The sequence below is a fragment of the Erythrolamprus reginae genome, chromosome 9, assembly GCF_031021105.1.
Source record: "Erythrolamprus reginae isolate rEryReg1 chromosome 9, rEryReg1.hap1, whole genome shotgun sequence".
Lineage (NCBI taxonomy): Eukaryota > Metazoa > Chordata > Lepidosauria > Squamata > Dipsadidae > Erythrolamprus > Erythrolamprus reginae.
The window spans coordinates 19,318,540-19,340,034 of record NC_091958.1 but is presented as its reverse complement, the minus strand read 5'-3'; the positions used below and the strand labels follow the sequence as shown (position 1 = coordinate 19,340,034).

Sequence of the window (21,495 nt, the reverse complement as noted above, 5' to 3'; positions counted from 1 at the left end):
TTTCCCAAGGCTGGAAATCAGTTTGCCAGCATGCTGGAACTGAAACATGGCAAAATCTCCTGTACCCTCCAATATGGCTCCATAAGCCCCCTGTGACACGTGTGCCATAGGTTTGGCATCATAGGTTATAGGGGATGCTGGAATTGGAAGCACATCACGTTCAGTACTGAAGGGAGCACTTTTCTTTGGGGGGGGGGGAAATAGAAACATAGAAGTCTGACGGCAGAAAAAGACCTCATGGTCCATCTAGTCTGCCCTTATACTATTTTCTGTATTTTATCTTAGGATGGATATATGTTTATCCCAGGCATGTTTTTGCACTCTGGAGGGTTCAAGGAAGCTTCCTGAAGCCCCGGAGTGCAAAAAACAGCACAACCGCAAACCGAAAGTACATTTGTCCAAACTTCTGGTTTGTCCATTGGGGAAAGGTTTTTGATTCTGGGACTGCGATATTTAAAGAAGGTGCACTCGAATGATTGAAAAGCTCATTCAGAGGAAGTTCATTTATTGTCAGCAACAGATAGAAATGCCCAGGAACAGGTGAGAATGTATTTTTCCCCAATACTGGGTGCTCACAAGAGATTTTGCCCCGTATGGACTTGAGAGAAAGCATTTACAAGTGGTAGAGCCACAGATGCTATGTCAAGCATGAACAATCAAGACCATACATTAAGTTGCAGTTAGGAAGATTTATTGCTCAAGCCTATGCACAAGAATCTAGTCAACTAGTTACAGTCATAAGTGGGAGGAAATGAGTGATAGGAATGATGAGAAAAAACTAGTAGTAATAGTAGTGCAGACTTAGTAAATTGTTTGATAGTGTTGAGGGAATTATTTGTGTTGTTTCCTTTGCTGCTGAGGTTAATTTTCTTGAGCAGTACCCTTTATGCTTTCTGCTTACATTGTGTGTGTGTGTGAGAGAGAGAGAGAGAGAGAGAGACAGAAGAAAAGAAAGGAAAGGAAAGGAAAGGAAAGAGAAAGACAGAAAAAGAAAGAAAGAAAGAAAGAAAGAAAGAAAGAAAGGAGGAAGAGGTTTCTGCAAACTAATTTCCCCAAGCAATTCCTCTTATTACTCAACAGACTAAGTAGATCTATGTCTATCAGCCTTACCATCTGTCTTCATTGTTTGAGGAAATAATATTACTGATTAAAGAGATTTCCTGCTATTTGCACAAACTTCACATTTATTTTGCAAATGACTTGATTAGCCGTTTGATTTCCCTATGTGTGACTATCCCTCTCCCACTTCTGACAAAATTTTCCTATCACTCACCTATATTTTAACTTTTCATCAGCTACTTGTTGGTGCATGAGTCGTAGTTCAAACAGTGCTGCCTTCTTTCACGGTAAAATAAGCGAAGCATTAGGGAATTCCTCTCCTAATCCTGTGGCTTCCCGTTTGCTTTGCAATGCTGGGTGGAACTGTCACTGTGAATAAAGTATTTAGACTGTTATCCTGAACTTGCAGAAATCTTGCTTGACTTGGAACGTAGATTTGATGCCCTGATGCAGAAGGATGTATGATTTTTTTGGGGGGGAAATCTTATTGTTATTCCAATGGTCATAAAAATAGCTAGAGACACCATTTCTGGTGAGAAGACTTTGAAGGTGACATTTCTTCTGAATTGAACTGTAGTGGACTCCTTCAAACTTTGGAAATATTCAAAGTACAATTGCTATTTTTTTCTGGATTGTTTTTGATTGTTTTGTCTAATTTATAGCTTTGCAATTTTTGGTGCTATCCTCTGAAGTGCTCACCAGATCCAACTATACTTAGCTTTACTAGGAGAGCTTACATTGAAAGGATGCTTCTGGTCTTCAATTGTGCTGTTGTTAAATCTATAGTGTGGAGAAGATGGGCAAGGGGTTTTAAAAATATTTTAAAAAGGAGAGGATAATATTTTATGGGGGGAAACATGAGTTCTTTATTTCTCCATTTTACATTAGAAAGAGATCTTGTGAAACAGTGCATACCAATGATATAGTTTAAGAAATACAAAACTAATGGAAACAACATATGTAATGAATTCATGTAATGAATGAAACAACTGCATCGTTATAGAATGGAATCAGATGTTCTGGAAGTGTGTTTTCCAAAGATTCACTAAACTGTGAAAACACAAAGATTCTACATAGTTTCCCTTGGACTCTCTACTGTTATCTCTGGAATTTTTAGAGGAACAAAGTCTTACATAAGGAATGGCTACAATGGGAGAAGTCTTACATATGTAAGATATGTAAACCTTCTAAAGAATGATTTTCATTTTCCTGTCCTAGACCTTTTGACACAAAGTTAGTCATTGTTCATTGGCTACTGCTCTTTAGAAGTCCGGATGCTGAAGATGAAGCTCAAATACTTTGGCCACCTAATGAGAAGGAAGGACTCACTGGCGAAGAGCCTAATGCTGGGAAAGATTGAGGGCAAAAGAAGAAGGGGACGGCAGAGAATGAGGTGGCTGGATAGAGTCACTGAAGCAATCGGCGTGAGCTGAAATGGACTCCAGGGGATGGTAGAAGACAGGAAGGCAAGGAGGAATATTGTCCTTGGTCATGATGGGGTTGGACACGAATTCACAACTAACAACAACAAATGGGTTGGTAGAGACAGGAGCAGGAAATCTGACATATGACCTGCCAAACTCCAGACCATTAAATGGCAGCAAACCTGATTGTCCAGATTTTTGACCTAAAAACCCCTGTAGAAGTTCAAAGTTCTGGGGTTTGATTTTCAGACTATTGACCTGTCTTACCAGAGTTGGTGAGCAATTGGATTTGCTCTGCTCAATAAAATTGAATGAGATGATAACGAGGATTTCAAATGTTGCTTCTGGTTTTGACAGCTTAATACATTGGAAGTAGGAAAACAATCAGGCAGAGACTGAATACTTCCTTCCCTTTGATGATGTTTATATGTTCTTACTTTCAATTTAAGTTGTCAGCTTAAATGACAACCCCCCCCCCCCAAAATGCAGGCCCTTTAATAAAGAGAAAATGTTGCTTTGCTGTCAGCTAAAGATGCCCCTTTGCCACAACCTTAATGTATAAGTTGAACCTTTTGCAATCATATACAAATACCACTGGGTTCCCTTCCCATATTTTAGCCACGCATAAGTTTTCAGTTCTGCCCTATTAATATCTTATTAATCAATTTGACCTCAATGACCTTATTTGCTGAAGCAATTTTTAAAGCCAGTATTAAATCTTTGGATTATAAAAGATCCTTTGAGCCTACATAGCACAAAAGAGACGTACTCCCTGGACACATGACCTTTGATCTTCAAAGGTTACTGTTAATCTCCGTCCCAATGGTAGCCTTTAGAATAGTGATAGCAAACCTTTTTTTCCCTCAGGTGCCGAAAGAGCGTGCGTGTGCGCTATTGTGCATGCGCGAGTGCCCTCACCCATAATTCAATGCCTGGGGAGGGTGAAAGAAGCTTCCCCCATCCCTCAGAGGCCCTCTGGAGGCTGAAAATGGCCTGTTTCCCAACTGGGCCCAGTAGGCTTGTGTTTCACCCTCCCCAGGCTCCAAAGGCTTCCCTGGAGCCAGGAAAGGGTAAAAACACCCTCCCCCACCCTACTGGAGGCTCTCTGGAAGCCAAAAACGCCCTCCCAAAGCCTCTGTGCAAGCCAAAAATCAGCTGGCTGGCACACACATGCACGTTGGAGCTGAGCTAAGGCAACGGCTCGCATGCCAGCAGATATGGCTCTGCCTGCCACCTGTAGCACTCGTGCCATAGGTTCTCCATCACTGCTTTAGAAGATGCAATTTGAATGGGACACTGATATAACTCTGGTGTCTCCCATGCAATGTTCTGGTTCCAGCTTGTCCCTTTGGAGCAGTGTTGAAAAATACAGGCAGCATCCGGATAGATCTGATTATACAACTCCCACATGTTTTCTGGTTGCGTTATTGGCCTCCCTTAAGTTGGCATTTAATGCAGTTTAGGATATATTCATTGCTAGAACTCAAGGCTAATTATCTTGATTTGTTTAGTCTAGAGCCCACACCGTTGGTCTGATTGTCTTCTTCTAATCCCGAGTATGGAATTTCATCTCGCTCCAAATGGTAATTCAGGATTTGCATCCGGATTGACCTGTTCTCAGTCCTAGATGCATTTTGATGAGCCGTTCCTCACAATTTCACGAATGTATCATGAAACTAAGGCTCATGCGGATGAAACTCATTCATACATGGTGTAATAGGAAGAGGAGAAAATATTCCTTTTTTTTTAACTGCAATGTGGGCAAGTTATTTTTAAATGATTGAGATGTAAATTCCTCAGCTACTTTTGAATATTACATACCCCAATTACAGACACACCCCTATTATAGGCTCATGTAGGCCAATTACAACATGAATAATGCCTAACATTGTAGAGAACGTTTGGCCAAGTTGTTCAATCTGATGGAAAGAAAATTTACTATCTTTCCAAAAGACAAGGGAATTTCAGCGAATCTCTCATGGGTACACTGTGCTTTATAATTAGTGTGTGACCAGATGGATAAGAAGTGAATGCAATGTGGCTGTGCGTGTGTGAATGTTCCCCCCTTACATAGTACAGTCCTCTTTCCAGAAGTTTGCAGTCTTCCAGATGTGCTCAGTTGCAAAGTCTCTTCCAAGTCCAGTTCAAGTGCTGATGCCTTGATGTACACATCCATGAAGTTCTCTTGACCGCCCTACCGAAGTGGACGGATGCTGCCTTCAAAAGTCTCCTTCCTGTTAGGTTTTTAAAATTTATTTATTTATGTATTTGTCAATTATTTATCTATTTATTTGATTTTATTTGATTTTTATGCCGCCCTTCTCCTTAGACTCAGGGCGGCTTACAACATGTTAGCAATAGCACTTTAAAAAAAAAACAGAGCCAGCCTATTGCCCCCAACAATCCGGGTCCTCATTTTACCCACCTCGGAAGGATGGAAGGCTGAGTCAACCTTGAGCCGTTTATAGGAGGGTAATTTGTACAAATAAAACATTAGTAATGATAAAAAGTAATGATAGAAGACAATAGAACAGTAGGACAGGGATGGTAGGCACAATGGTGTGCTTATGCACGCCCCCTTACAGACCTTTTCAAGAAGGAGAGGTCAATTGTAGATAATCTAAGGTTAAATGTTTTGGGGTTAGAAGTAGAAGCCACAGAGTCAGGTAGAGCATTCCAGGCGTTGATTACTCTATTGCTGAAGTCGTATTTTCTGCAGTCGAGTTTGGAGCAGTTGACATTTAGTTTAAATCTATTTTGTGCTTGTGTGTTGTTGCAGTTGAAGATGAAGTAGTCGCTAACAGGGAGGACGTTTGGGTATATGATTTTATGAACTATAGTTAAGTCGGAACAGACATGATGGAGTTGTAAGTTGTCTAATCAAAGAATTTCAAGTCTGGTGGAATAAGGTATTTTGTTGTGAGAAGAGGAGTGAAGGACTCTTCTTCTGAAATATTTCTGGACTCTCAATTGTATTGATGTCAGATATGCAATACAGGTGAGCTGTAATCTAGGATTGGCCTGACAAATGTTTTATAAGCTCTTGTTCAGTCCTGCATTTAAAATACGATAACACCATCTTCATATTATTATGATGATCAATTTTCAGCATGCAAGCAGATATGATGATCAGTTATCAGCATAGAAGTCTATAAATGACTACAGCAGTAGTTGGTTCCTACCAGAAAGATAAAGAATGCTACACCGGTAGCAAAAGCTGAGCTGCATCCACAGCTTCGGGCCATTGAAAAAGGTGGGGGCTACTAAGAATGAGTCTGTTTCTTGCCTAAAAACATGTTTCTCCATTTCATCCTCCAGGGAAATATAATATTCTGCCTTTTTAATGTTTCCTAAAACATTTCATTCCTCTAGGAAAGGGTTAGGTGCTAACTTCCTACAGAGAGGTTATTAATAATAGGTAAATATAAATCACCTAAACAGCTATTTTTAAATTGTCGGTCAGCCCTAACCAGGACAATTTTTGTAATGCATTTCTGAAAATCTTTGCCTACCAATATGACTTTGCAGAAGCAAAATTAGTTAAGGGTCCATCATGGATTGATTTTTTTTTTAAAGGAGACACAGGCCATTCTTTTCCATATGGTTCAAATCAGTTACGAAATGAATCCTGTAGGAATAATTTCAAATGTTGGAAATCCTTTAAATGGCAAAATCTGAAACAGATTTACTGTTTCTTGTTTTTTTTCTCTGTCTCTTTCCCCCTATCCCTCATTAAGTGATAGGCAAATCTGTAAATGGGCTGTTATTGCAAAATACTGGATACCAAGGTGAGACTACCCATAGCTGCATATGCTGGTGTCATCTTTTCCTGATGACTTAAATCATAAATAAGTAAGTAAGTAAGCATCTAAATAAGTACATACATACATACATACATACATAAATACATACGTGTATGAGCCGGGGTGGCGCAGCAGGTAGATGCTGTACTGCAGGCCACTGAAGCTGACTTGTAGATCTGAAGGTCAGCGGTTCAAATCTCATCACCGGCTCAAGTTTGACTCAGCCTTCCATCCTTCCGAGGTGGGTAAAATGAGGACCCGGATTGTGGAGGCAATAGCCTTGCTCTGTTAAAAAAAGTGCTGTTGCTAACATCTTGTAAGCCGCCCTGAGTCTAAGGAGAAGGGCAGCATAAAAATCGAATAAACAAACAAGCAAGCAAGCAAGCAAGCGGGCATTTGGGCGGGCGGGCATTTGGGCGGGCGGGCAGGCAGGCAGGCAGGCAGGCAGGCAGGCAGGCAGGCAAGCAAGCAAACAAACAAACACATACATACATATGTTGTATTTTTCGGAGTATAACACACAACCTTTTCTCCCCTAAAATAGGTTGAAAATTTGGGTGTGTTTTATACTCTGAATGTAGCTTTTAATAAGATTTTTTTCAGCCCTAATGAGATTCTAATATGATCTTCCCTTTGCCTGTTTTTGTCATTGCTGCTCCAGCTGAGCCTTTTTTCAGCCTTAAAGAGGTGCTAACAGTGAAGCAGATCTTCTGTGCTTTGCTAGCTAAGCGATCTTCCCTTTGCCTGCTTTTATCATAGTTTCTCTCTCTGAAGAGAGAGAGAAGAGAAGGGTTTTAGAAACTATGGGGATAAAAAGCAAGCGCATGGGCTCAAAAACAGCAAACTAATGTGCTAAAGCTGACCATACTAGACCTGACCAGACTAAAGACTAGCCAGATGAATACTTGGTAGGCAGATTATTTTTTCCCCCTATTTTCCTCCCCTGGTTGCATCTTACGCTCCAAAAAATATGGTGTGTGTGTTTGTGTAGCAGCAAAACCCACCCCTACCTTAGATTTCTACCAAACCCATTCAAAAATGTACATTTTTTACATCATGATTCCTGACAAATAGGGCAGTAGGAAAAACACGTAGGATGCTTGGCTGCATGGCTAGAGGTATAACAAGCAGGAAGAGGGAGATTGTGATCCCGCTATATAGAGTGCTGGTGAGACCCCATTTGGAATACTGTGTTCAGTTCTGGAGACCTCAGCTACAAAAAGATATTGACAAAATTGAACGGGTCCAAAGATGGGCTACAAGAATGGTGGAAGGTCTTAAGCATAAAACGTATCAGGAAAGACTGAATGAACTCAATCTGTATAGTCTGCAGGACAGAAGGAAAAGGGGGGACATGATCGAAACATTTAAATATGTTAAAGGGTTAAATAAGGTTCAGGAGGGAAGTGTTTTTAATAGGAAAGTGAACACAAGAACAAGGGGACACAATCTGAAGTTAGTTGGGGGAAAGATCAAAGGCAATGTGAGAAAATAAAATTTACTGAAAGAGTAGTAGATCCTTGGAACAAACTTCCAGGAGACGTGGTTGGTAAATCCACAGTAACTGAATTTTAAACATGCCTGGGATAAACATAGATCCATTGTAAGATTAAATACAGGAAATAGTATGAGGGCAGACTAGATGGACCATGAGGTCTTTTTCTGCCGTCAGTCTTCTATGTTTCTATGTTTCTAAATCTATCTTTTCTTCCATAGACACTGTGACCATATACAAATTCCTTGTGTGTCCATTTGTGTGTCCATTCCTTGTGTGTCCATTCCATTTGGTCAATAAAGAATTCTACATATGTAAATACACACACACACACACACACACCGAGTACATACCCGTGATGCCCAAGGCTTTATTGTCAGGGATCCCTGCTAAGCTTGCCTGACTCAGCTGCAGGAGGAATGTGCCTGTCTTTAATTTTTTTCCCACAGAATTCGCACAGCGATCTGCTTCAGAGGGATGGTGGCTATAATTGGAAGGGTGCTAGATAACAGCAGAGTCTCCTTGAAATGCAAGATAGCAAAGATAAATGAAGGAGGACTCAGGTTAAGCATCAACAGTAGGTTTTATTAGAGCACAGAGGTCTGGACAGCTGCCCAAGAACACTGGATGCTGATGCAAATTGTGACTACAGCTATCACATCATCACTCATTGAAAAATGTAAAGACAGCCCTTTGGAGGAGATTGGGATCCCATGTAATCCTTTATCCTATTCCAAATAGCACTGCTTGATGCTGCAGGGAAGGATGTTGTTGTTGGCCAAGAATCTGCATAATATCTATATAAACACACCATGCTACTTTCTACTGAATCAGACCAGTAGTTTATACAGGCTAGTATTGAATAGTTTGACACCTTCCTTCCTTCCTTCCTTCCTTCCTTCCTTCCTTCCTTCCTTCCTTCCTTCCTTCCTTCCTTCCTTCCTTCCTTCCTTCCTTCTCTTCTTCTTCCCTTCTCCTTTCTCTCCTCTACTCTTCTTCCTTCTTTCTCCTCCTACTTCTCCCCACCCTTATTCATCCTATCCTTATCATTCTCTCTCCTTCCTTCCTTCTTTCTTTCCTCCCTCCTTCCCTCCCACCATCTTTCTTTCTTTCCTCCCTCTCTCCCTCCCTTCCCCATCCCCTTCCCTTCCCTCCCCTTCCTTCCCTTCTTCCCTCCCCCTCCCTCCTCCCTCCCTCCCTTCCCATTGGATCTTCTTCACACATCTGGTTTGAATGAAACAGCAGAATTGCAAACCACAGAAGCTGATAAGTGATTAACAGAAATTGTGCTGGTGCTGACCTTGATAAAGATCATGTCAGCTCTTTGAAGTTGAGGAAGCTGGATATAGTAATACTAGTAAGGACATAGTTCTGTGGGTTTGTGTGTGTACGTGCACACAAAAGAGGGAGGGAGAGAGGGGGAGAGAGAGGGTAGATACCAGAGAATTTTTACAGATGCATTTTTGTATTTTGTGAAATAAATCTTAAATGGTTCTTCTGGAACTCCCAAAGTCTATATTTAAGAGAATATTTTCCCCCAAAACAGAGTTGGATGGAGCAGTGGTCTCTCCTCCATTGGCAGAGAGGAATTTCACCTCTTTTGTGCGGAGCGAGGGGCAGTTTTTCTTGCAGGCAGATCTCTTGATGACATCTGTGATTGTCAATGGCGAGTACTCTGAGCAGAGACAGGTTACAAGCGGTGTGCCACAAGGGTCTGTTCTGGGTCCTATTCTTTTTAATATGTTTGTGAGTGACATAGGGGAAGGTTTGGTAGGGAAGGTTTGCCTATTTGCCGATGACTCTAAAGTGTGCAATAGGGTTGATATTCCTGGAGGGGTCTGTAATATGGTAAATGATTTAGCTTTACTAGATAAATGGTCAAAGCAATGGAAACTGCAGTTTAATGTTTCCAAATGTAAAATAATGCACTTGGGGAAAAGGAATCCTCAATCTGAGTATTGCATTGGCAGTTCTGTGTTAGCAAAAACTTCAGAAGAGAAGGATTTAGGGGTAGTGATTTCTGACAGTCTCAAAATGGGTGAGCAGTGTGGTCGGGCGGTAGGAAAAGCAAGTAGGATGCTTGGCTGCATAGCTAGAGGTATAACAAGCAGGAAGAGGGAGATTGTGATCCCCTTACATAGAGCGCAGGTGAGACCACATTTGGAATACTGTGTTCAATTCTGGAGACCTCACCTACAAAAAGATATTGACAAAATTGAACGGGTCCAAAGATGGACTACAAGAATGGTGGGAGGTCTTAAGCATAAAACGTATCAGGAAAGACTGAATGAACTCAATCTGTATAGTCTGGAGGACAGAAGGAAAAGGGGGGACATGATCGAAACATTTAAATATGTTAAAGGGTTAAATAAGGTTCAGGAGGGAAGTGTTTTTAATAGGAAAGTGAACACAAGAACAAGGGGACACAATCTGAAGTTAGTTGGGGGAAAGATCAAAGGCAACATGAGAAAATATTATTTTACTGAAAGAGTAGTAGATCCTTGGAACAAACTTCCAGCAGACGTGGTTGGTAAATTCACAGTAACTGAATTTAAACATGCCTGGGATAAACATATATCCATTGTAAGATAAAATACAGGAAACAGTATAAGGGCAGACTAGATGGACCATGAGGTCTTTTTCTGCCATCAGTCTTCTATGTTTCTATGTTTCTATGTCAATGTTTCTTGTATTGGTAGCATTATAGGAAAGTGGCAGATCTAATTCCACAATTTTCCAGTTAGGTTATTTAAAACAAACTAGGAGAACATACTATCTCTTCAAGATGTCCCGATTTGCTAGCACAGAATATATGTTCCTTTGTTTTTTCTTCTTGCCAAGAATCGTCTTGGAAGATCCAACTAAGTTGTGCAAATATTTATAAACACAGTCAATACATGTTTATAGCTTTGATTAAGTCTCATAGTACAGTCATTGGAGTTCTTTAGAATGGAAAAGTGGGACAACCAGCGAGGCTTCAGGATGATGGAAAGATGTCTGCTAGAAAATAGTTTCAATAAGAGCCCAGTAGTAAAATTACACGTCTCATGCAACAATCATCAGCAAATTTCTCAAATCGACTAACAAAGAAATGCGAAGAGAAAGATGAAAACAATTTCCAAGCATTCTGATAATAAATTACCGTGTTGCCCCGAAAATAAGATGCTGTCTTATATATTTTTTTGTACCCTGAAAAAGCGCTTGGCCTTATTGCTGTGCACTCAAAAGCCCAATTGGGCTTATTATCAGGTGATGTCTTATTTTGGGGGAAACAGGATAGAACATCTGAATGGTGTGTGTGTGTATGTGTGTGTGTGTGAAATTGCATGGTACCACAAATAGTCATAATGGCTGTGCATGAGTTTAATGCATGGAACTGCACAAGGACACTATCCTTCTTTTAAAATAAATAGGATTAGCACAATATTTGTTTAGCTGTGAGAAAAACAGAAGCAACAATAAAGCAGACATCAAAATACAGTGATACCTTGTCTTACAATTGCCTCGTCATACAAACTTTTCAAGATACAAACCCGGGGTTTAAGATTTTTTTGCCTCTTCTTACAAACTATTTTCACCTTACAAACCCACCATTGCCGCTGGAATGCCCCACCTCCGGACTTCCGTTGCCAGCGAAGCGCTCATTTCTGCGATGCTGGGAATCCCCTGCTGGGATTCCCCTGCAGCATCGCAAAAACACAGAAGTCCGGAGGTGGAGTTTCCCATAGAGGGGAGCCTCAGGGGAATCCCTGCAGTGCAAAAACGGGCGCTTCGGCTGGCAAAAGGGGTGAATTTTGGGCTTGCACGCATTAATCGCTTTTCCATTGATTCCTATGGGAAACATTGTTTTGTCTTACAAACCTTTCACCTTAAGAACCTCATCCGGAACCAATTAAGTTTGTAAGACAAGGTATCACTGTATTAGCAATGAAAATTTGTGGGGCAGGTTTTGGCACACTCATTTATAAAACCCTGGATTGAGTATGTGAGCCAGTTCATTATTTTGGATTTATTTGCAGAGAGGCTAAACCTGTTAGCTTTGTTGTTCCCAGATTCAAATGCAGGCATTTTCTTTAGTTCCCGCCTCTCTTCTGATCTCCCTTTATGTCTTTGATCTATGGTCTAAAAGTAGACCTTTAGAAGCTAGATCAGTGTTTCTCAACCTTGGCAACTTCAACTACAACTCCAAGAATTCCCCAGCTACTAAGAGTCCTCAGTTTTACCCCATGAAAAGAGAGGCTATTGGCTGAAGATGGCTGATAAGATTTCCTTGCTGTATGGAAAGTATTGACAAGGAGTTTGAAAAGTTTGGCTGACAGATGCCTTCATTTATGGTTTTATGCAACTGACTTTCCTTTCCTCTAAGGTCTTTGGATTCCGAATGCACAAAAGTAGGTTTTCCTATGTAAATAAAAACAAACAAAAGCAAGGACGTACCGTTACTTGCGTGCAACATTTTAAAAAGCGTAGACTCTACTAGTGGCTGCGAATTTAGATGCACTAAATTATTTTAGCCTGCCTTGGTTTGGGCAGAGGTTCAAATATGGTTCCATTGATTTTCTATCCAGGGGAGTTTAGTTTAAATGCAAATAGAGAATGTAACTGAAGCATTTCTTACGTATAATTAAACATTTATGTTGATGGATGCAGTGTCTCTCAACCTGGTCTTTAGCTGTGGGTTTGGCAGATGAGGCTTCAGAGTAGGAACAGGGTCTTAATCAGACCTGTTGGTTTGGGAGATACTAGACGGCCCCAGATGGAAGAATCTAGATTGAGTTTAACAGAGGTTAAACTACCATCCATGAAGGACATAGTAACATAGATGCGCTTCGGTTTGTTGCTTCTGGCCAATGTTATGATGGAAGGCTTCTACTAACTCTCTGTGCTGCTATTTGAAAGGCTTTTTAGTAATGGGGCTTGAAATAAACTTACAATCTGTAATGAAGGAATCACCCTATAAATTGGTACCTATAATTCTAGGTTGTCATCCGCAACCTACATTAAGGTGGGTCTAGATTCTAGGTTTTAGAATGCTTCCCAGGAAATTTTGAAATTCCCTGCGGCCACCCTAAACTTGAAAGCCTTCTTAGTGTGGTTGTTACGGTATTTTATAATATTTCCCCAAGGAGTCTCTCTAGTCCAGAGGTAGGCAAAGAGAAGGCAAGGTTGGCTCTTCTATGACCTGTGGACATCAACTCCCAGAATTGTTGAGCCAATCAAGCCAAAAACGCCCTCCAGAGTCTCTGTGTGAGTCAAAAATCAGCTGGTCAGCACATACATGCACGTTGGAGCTGAGCTAGGGCAACGGCTCATGTGCCAGCAGATATGGCTCCATGTGCCACCTCTGGCACCCGTGCCATAGGTTCGCCATCACTGTATTAGCGGATGGTTGGATCATCCACATGGATAGATGCCTCCAAGGAGGAATTAAGCTGATCATTTGTGACTGCATTTGAGAAACCTTTTTTTTTAAAAAAAAATATATATATTAGTGAATCTGTTTATAACCATTACTTTCCTTTATATTTCTGTCTTTAGTCAGGTTTGATAAGGACACAGGAGAATGACTTCCTTATATCGCCATTACCTCAACACCTAGCACAGGAACTCCACTATATGCCACCTGCTGGACACCACCCTCACGTATTGTATAAACGGACAGCTGAAGAGAAAGTGCAGCGGCCCAAAGTAGATCCAAACCTTTACCACTTTCCCTCTGACCATCACAGCAATCTCACTGCCCACAAGTCTCACTTCCCAGCTAATGGTTACCACCACGGAAGGTTTCAAAAGCAGCATTTTTGTGGACGGCGCAAGAAATGTATGTAAGGAAAGTTTCTCTTTCTTTCTGTCTCTGATTTTTCACCCTCCCCCCCTTCTCTCTTTGATATAATAGTCCTAAGGATATTAGCTCCTCCTTTTTGTGCTCAAGGTTTGCAGGCTTTATTTTTACTTTATTTTATATTTTATTTTATTTTATTTTATTTTATTTTATTTTATTTTATTTTATTTTATTTTATTTTATTTTATTTTATTTTATTTTATTTTATTTTATTTTATTTTATTTTATTTTATTTTATTTTATTTTGTTTTGTTTTGTTTTATTTTATTTTATTTTATTTTATTTTATTTTATTTTATTTTATTTTATTTTATTTTATTTTATTTTATTTTATTTTATTTTATTTTATTTTATTTTATTTTATTTTATTTTATTATTTTATTTTATTTTATTTTTAAAAAATAATATTTATTGAGTATTTACAAGATATAAAACAATACACTGACATAACAGAATGTTCAAGAAGTGTGAGTACAATCATTGTTTTTAGATACATCAAACATACATATTTTATTATTTTATTTTATTATTTTATTATTTATTTTATTATTTTATTTTATTTTATTTTATTTTATTTTATTTTATTTTATTTTATTTTATTTTATTTTATTTTATTTTATTTTATTTTATTTTATTTTATTTTATTTTATTTTATTTTATTTTATTTTATTTTATTTTATTTTATTTTATTTTATTTTATTTTATTTTATTTTATTTTATTTTATTTTATTTTATTTTATTTTATTTTATTTTATTTTATTTTATTTTATTTTATTTTATTTTATTTTATTTTATTTTATTTTATTTTATTTTATTTTATTTTATTTTATTTTATTTTATTTTATTTTATTTTATTTTATTTTATTTTATTTTATTTTATTTTATTTTATTTTATTTTATTTTATTTTATTTTATTTTATTTTATTTTATTTTATTTTATTTTATTTTATTTTATTTTATTTTATTTTATTAATTAGATTTGTACGCAGCCCTTTTCTGAGGACTCGACTCACAGCGTATAATGTAACAATCCAGTACAACGGCAAATCTAATTACATTTAAAATTACAGTCTAAAAGCCAATATTTAAAAACAATCATACCAGTTCAATCATACAGTCATAGGCCTTCCAAGGTATGCCCATGTCTCTCCAACACTCCGCGGACTGCATTGGTTGCCAATTGGTTTCCGAACGCAATTCAAAGTGTTGGTTATGACCTAAAAAGCTCTACATGGCATTGGACCAGATTACCTATGGGACTGCCTTCTGCTACATGAATCCCAGTGTTTGGTTAGGTCGGCCTTCTCTGGGTCCAGTCAACTAGACAATGTCACCTGGCAGGGCCTAGGGGAAGAGCCTTCTCTGTGGAGGCCCCGACCCTCTGGAATTAGCTCCCCCCGGAGATTCGCACTGCCCCCCAATCCTCCTCACCTTTCGAAAGAACTTGAAAACTTATTTATGCCACCAGGCTTGGGGTCATTAGATCCCAGCCTTTGGCCACTGAATGTTTACTATGTTTGGTTGCATTGAATGAATGATTGTGATATTTAGTTTTTACAATGTTTTTAGTTAATTATCTATATTAATTGGATCCGATTGTAATTTGTATATTGTTTTATTGACATGTTGTGAGCCGCCACGAGTCCACAGAGAGGAGCGGCATACAAATCCAATTAATAAAATAAAATAGATAAAATAATTACAACATATATCTCATTTCGTTGGCCAGGGGGCTGATACCTAATTGCCCCAAACCTGGCGACATAGGTGAGTCTTAAGACTCTTATGAAAGACCAAGAGGGTGGGGACAGTGCCAGATTTAGATATGGAAGTGTCCAAAGAGTCTGTCACGGAATTTTTCTATCTTAGAATGGACCATTCCAATAACTTCAGAAATGGTCTAAACCTGAAGCACTCCAAACTCAACATGGGCCATTTGAAATGGTCTGTGTTGGGAGTCAGTCATTTCTGTTATGTGCAGTGTGTTATATGCATCTTAACAACAGAATTGTCAGAATATATATTTTATTTATTTATTTGTTTTGTCAAGTACGTTGGTGGTATACAAAGATATAATAATATTTACATACATGATTCCAGTAAAAGAGAAAAATTAGGACGGGGTGGAAGGCACACTGGTGCACTTATGCACGCTCCTTAAATATCTTTAAGTAGGATATAGAGAGCTGGTGTCAATGGATGCATGTAAGCATCTAATGAGCATATGAAGAACCAAATAATTTAGTATTTTTTTTTTAGGATGCTAATGGTTCCATACATTTGCCCCCTGGAGGCCTTCTGGAAGCTGGAAATGGCCCATTTTCCAACTTCTGGTGGGCCCAGTAGTAGTGAAGGGCTACCAAAATCTCCAAAGGCTTCCCTGGAGGTGGGGGAGGGTAGAAACACCCTCCCTCCATCCCTGCTGTGGCTCTCTGGAAGCCAAAAATGCCCTTTCAGAGCCTCTGTGCAAGCCAAAAATCAGCTGGCCGACACACACATGCATGTTGGAACTGATCTAGGGCAACATTTCGTCACAGGTTTGCCATCACTGTCTAAACCTCTACTTACTTACAGCGTTATTTCTTATCACAATTCTCTACTATCCCTCACTACAGTTGTCTCTATTTTGGAGTTTTTGCTTCTCAGGTTGGCCAGAAACCCAACTGAGAAGAGAAGGACTGGACGCATACACAGCATCAACATTTGGACTAGTTTTTAGATACGGTAGAACAGTGTTTTGTTTTGTTTTTCCAATCTCAGGAACTAAGTTGTGTAGACTTACAATTCCCAGCATCCCAACCAGGGAATTTTGGAAACTGAAGTCCACAACATCTTCTTCTGAGATTGAAATGCACCGCTATAGCAAAAGGGAAGGAAATTATTGGAGGTTGATGAATGTGTGTTTCCTGTAAGCAATTAAAAAAAAAATCATTAGGCACAGATATTGATTTTAAGATGGTTCACCTTTCTCTGTGTTACAGGACAATACATTCACTTCCAAAACCGGAGGAAACATTTCTTGAAAGGAACTCTGAAGATAATGTTTGAATGGCACTTAGCCTTTCTTGTAGTCTCCTAGATTTATTCAGGTTTCTAGCCCCTCGACCTCTTAGGACAGAACAACAATAAGAACAAAACCAGTTCTGAGTCTTTTCCAAATCTCTGTTCTGTTTCATTTCAGATAGCCCTAAGCCACCCCCTGAAGATACATTCATCTTATCTGACGAATATGGCAGCCAGGCGAGGTTGAAAAGATCCCCTATTAAAAATCAGAAGGCTGGAAGTCTGAATGTGGAAACGCTGGTGGTGGCAGACAGGAAAATGCTGGAGAAGCACAGCAAGGAGAACGTTACCACCTACATCTTAACAGTGATGAACATGGTAAGGCAAGAGGCTTGACAAATAAACCTTGGCTCTTGGAGCGACTTCAAGGTTGGGATGCTTAGCAGTGGTGAAGTTCAGCTTAGCATCTGGATCGCAGGGAAATTCAACATACATTTTTTGAATTATGACTATGCTAGTTTAAAAATGCATGCTGAAGTTTCCAGCATTTCAATTAGTAGCGGGCTGCACCCAGTATGGGTGGGATCGGCAGTCCGTTAGCAGAAATAAAGATATGCATGCATCTCCACGCCCCTGACACGTGCATGTCCATGAACGCATGAGATTTGGCATCTATACATGCGCCAGAAGCGAAATCCTGTATGAGAATGCTGTCGTGCGTGAGATTTTGCCCGTTTTCGGTGGAGTTTTTTCAAAAATATTGTCGAAAATCACCAAAATCTCACACACACAAGATTTGGCATGTGCAGAAGCCAAATCTCATTCCGATGCACACGTGCCCATACATCGGATGTGCGTGTGCCTGCGCTGTGCACCGGGAGCATTCCGGGAATGCCAGCGAAGAGGAACCCCCACTAATTTCAAGGTAATCCTTTGCTTTGGGGAAGTTTCTTTGGAAATGCCGGTTCACATCTGTATGGACCCTTCTGATTCTGGAAACAAAGTGGAGTGTCTGTCTTAGGTTGCTTAAATCAGTAGCGGGTTCTAAAATCCTTTACTACTGCTTGGTGCTTGCAATCCTTCTGCACATCCCGGGTGGGTGGGCATTGCCTCCTGTCATTGATGTTACCGGTTCTTAGAACTGGGCCGAACCGGGAGCAACCCACCACCAGCTTAAATGACCCAACCAGCATTTCTTCTTTATTTTATAACCAGTCCCAGACGACCGTGTGTATCAATGTAAAACCCAATAAAGTACAGTAAAGGGATATAAGAACAATATGAAAACTTGGTACGCCACTTAATGGAAGTAGTAATCGGTCCCACGCTAATTTGTGGTTTAACAAAGCCAGAATTCTCTAAGGTACGAATACAAATTCAGCCTTAGCTAGTGTTGTTTTAGACTCTTTGTCTGCCAAGAGAAGCTTCATGTAAAATTAATCTGGTCTTGGACAGAATGGCCTAATGAGGGGTGTTAGCAGCTCACTATGAGTATCTCTATGTGGGTCAATGATTCACTATTCCCAGACTGAAAAGGGCAATTTCTTTCTCTTATAAATTTTCTGGAATCAGTCCTCCATTCAGCAGATGGCAAAATATAAAAAGGAATAACATGAAAGTAAGCTTTCCCAAGATATAATCAACTACCCAACACTTTCAGGAACTGGAAGAGATTCCTGTTGCTGAATATTACGTGCCTAAAATCTCTCCCAGCTAATGAAAGTACCATTACTTTGAAGCCACGCACATCAATGGAAGCAAATTTGCCTGCCTCTGTGCCTCAATCAGGGGAATGACATCATCCTATGGCACAAAGCATCCTGTTGAGAAGGAACCTCAGCTGCCTTGCACATCTCAATGTGCTTGCAGTTTGAGATGTGCAGCCAGAAAATGATTTGCAACTTGCATTATTGATCAAGAGAATCAACTCATCTCTGTCCATTTGAACAGGACAGAGCCAATGTGGCTTGGCCCAAGACTTACCTAGTCTAGCATTATGGTGATCTTGTATTCCCTAATGGAAGCTCACAAGGAGATGTATATTTAGATTAGATCAACAGAGTTGGAAGGGACCTTGTAGGCCACCCAAGCAGGAGACCCTCCCTAGGTGTAGGGTTTCCCGCTTGAGCAGGGGGTTGGACTTGATGACCTGCAGGGTCCCTTTCAGTTCTAATAAAATGGAATAGAATATAGAATTCTTTATTGGCGAAGTGTGATTGGACACACAAGGAATTTGTCTTGGTGCATATGCTCTCAGTGTACATAAAAGAAAATTTATTTATTCATTCATTCATTCATTCATTTATTTATATGCCGCCCCTCTCCGCAGAATCGGGGTGGCTAACAACAGTAATAAAACAGCATATTATAATAATAATCCAATACCAAAAACAGTTAAAAACCCATTATTACAAAAACCAAACATACAAATATAGATTTGTCAAGAATCATGAGGTACAGCACTTAATGGTTGTCATAGGGGTCAAATAAGCAATGAAGAAACAATCAATATTAATAAAAAATCTTAGGATACAAGCAACAATTTACAGCCATACAGTCCTAAGTTGGAGGAATAGGATGATAGGAATGATGAGAAAAAGTGAATAGAAATAGAAGTGCAGACTCGGTAAAAAGTTTGACAGTGTTGAGGGAATTATTTGTTTAGTAGAGTGATAAATAAATAAATAAATAAATAAATAAATAGATAGATAGATAGATAGATAGATAGATAGATAGATAGATAGATAGACAGATAAATAGATAGAACAATCAAACGAATGAATGTACTATTATTCAAGCAAGGAAGGCTCAATTTAGGATAGACTTGCAGCAATCAAGATAGATAAAAGATCCTGCATGGAGCGCTTTCACCAGCCATCTCTTTCTGCCCCAGGATTCGACTGGGTCCATGCCCAGCACTGATAACAAACAAGCCACATTGTCACGTTAGATTAAGCAGCACAATGCCGTCAGTGCTGTGGCCTTGCTTGAGTGTTTACGCTTTGCTTCAAAGCGAGGAAGGAAATGAGGTTATGAACTTGCTTCTCTCTTTCCCCTCCTGACCTTTCTCCTCGCTTGTGTTAGCAGGAGTGGGAGTGCTTCTTTGGCAGTAGACACAGCTCCTTGAACCCTTCATTAATGAGGAGGGTGCACCGACCCTGAAGTTCAGGACATAGGTGGTACCAAAGTATATTATTTTCTTGCAGAAGGCATTTAAAGATTTGGTTTCGGGTTATGACACTCTTGCTGACTTCCGAAGGTATGAACTTACCTGTTCAATACCGTCTTCTGAACATTTTCTGCAGTTGATTCTTTCTTATGCAGTGGCTTCCTAAGATTCAGAAATGGCATTGAGCCATATTGCTCTGTTAAGCCATTTGTTTAATTGTCAACCACAATTGGTCAACCACAAATAATTCACTGTATTTTTTGCTCCATAAGATACATCCCCCCCCCCAAAAAAGTGGGTGGAAATGTCTGTGTGTCTTATAGAGCAAACATTGCATCACAGACCAATGTGGGGTCTGCTTGGGGTCATCAGACACTGCCCCCTGGCCGATGAAGGTATGCTGAGTTTGCGGAATGAATCGATATGAGTGAATTTTAAATCGGTTCTCAGGTTTTTAGGTTTTTAAGTTTAATTAATTGGATTTTGATGTACATTGTTCTTTATATGTTGTAAGCCCTGAGTCCTCGGAAGGGGCAGCATATAAATCCAGTAAGTAAGTAAGTAAGTAAGTAAGTAAGTAAGTAAGTAAGTAAGTAAGTAAGTAAGTAAGTAAGTAAGTAAGTTAAGTAAGTAAGTAAGTAAGTAAGTAAGTAAGTAAGTAAGTAAGTAAGTAAGTAAGTAAGTAAGTAAGTAAGTAAGTAAGTAAGTGTATTACCCCAACAGTGAACAGTGTTGGTCCTTTGGTGAATAGCAGTGGTGGGGTCCTTTTGCAGTGCTGAACCGCAGCCTCTTCTGTCTTTGTCGTTGCCTGCCTCTTCTGTCCCTTTTCTGCAGTGCAGGAGTCTATATGCAGAGCTGGCACATGAGAAGACACCTATCTCTAAACCTAGGTGCGTCTTATGGTCAGGTGCATCTTATAAGTGGGAAAAATATGGTATATGAAAACCAAAACTTGAAAGCTAGTAGTTAGGGCATCCACCAATGTGCAATAGGAACCAGGCTAAGACAATTATTTTAATTGACCACTTTGCAAAACTAGAGAGGAATTTTTTTAATGTGATTTCCATAATAGTTGTCCTCTATTGTCCATATTTGTATGGTCTCTTAGACTTTCCATCAAGAATTAGGAATGCTAGTATATCAATCTTGCGTCTAGTTGATTAGATTAGTATTGTTGAGATATGTTCACATTTTCTTACTAATGCTCTCACTCTATCCCATGTTTACCAAAGTGTCTTTGAAATATATTAGTTTACCACAAAAATTTTCCTGCACAGTTTTTGATGAGACTCAAACAAAGAGAGGATTTGTTACATCTGTTTTAATTTGATAGTTGTGTCAGGAGTGAACTTCATCTTCCTATCCATTTTACTTGCCAACCAGTTGTTTTCTCTTCCTTATCTTCTTTGCCATGTTAATCTTTTTACAGGTCTCAAGTCTTTTCAAGGATGGTACAATTGGAAGTGACATCAATATCGTCGTTGTCAGCCTTCTCCTTTTAGAACAAGAACCTGTGAGTGATTTGCCATCATTTTTAATCAGAATGTGTTTTATATAGAGCGAACGGTTGGGGCATTGAAGTTCTCACACTAGCCTGTTATACAAGAAATTGCTCTGAATAATTTATTTTCATGGCAATTCTCTTGAGTTTATGAACCATATGCAATAACACAATGAGTGTCAAATCCATAACAGTAAGCC

At 39.3% G+C, this 21,495-nt stretch overlaps 1 protein-coding gene across 1 annotated transcript in view; it reads left to right on the top strand.

Moving 5' to 3' along the window:
• Nucleotides 1-21,495, top strand: part of ADAMTS18 (ADAM metallopeptidase with thrombospondin type 1 motif 18) — a 122,176-nt gene that overhangs the window by 23,566 nt on the left and 77,115 nt on the right. Inside the window, exons 4-6 of the mRNA XM_070761642.1 lie at nucleotides 13,320-13,602; nucleotides 16,804-17,003; nucleotides 21,224-21,307. Coding sequence (XP_070617743.1) covers nucleotides 13,320-13,602; nucleotides 16,804-17,003; nucleotides 21,224-21,307 — 567 coding nt within the window. The remainder of the gene's footprint in view (nucleotides 1-13,319; nucleotides 13,603-16,803; nucleotides 17,004-21,223; nucleotides 21,308-21,495) is intronic.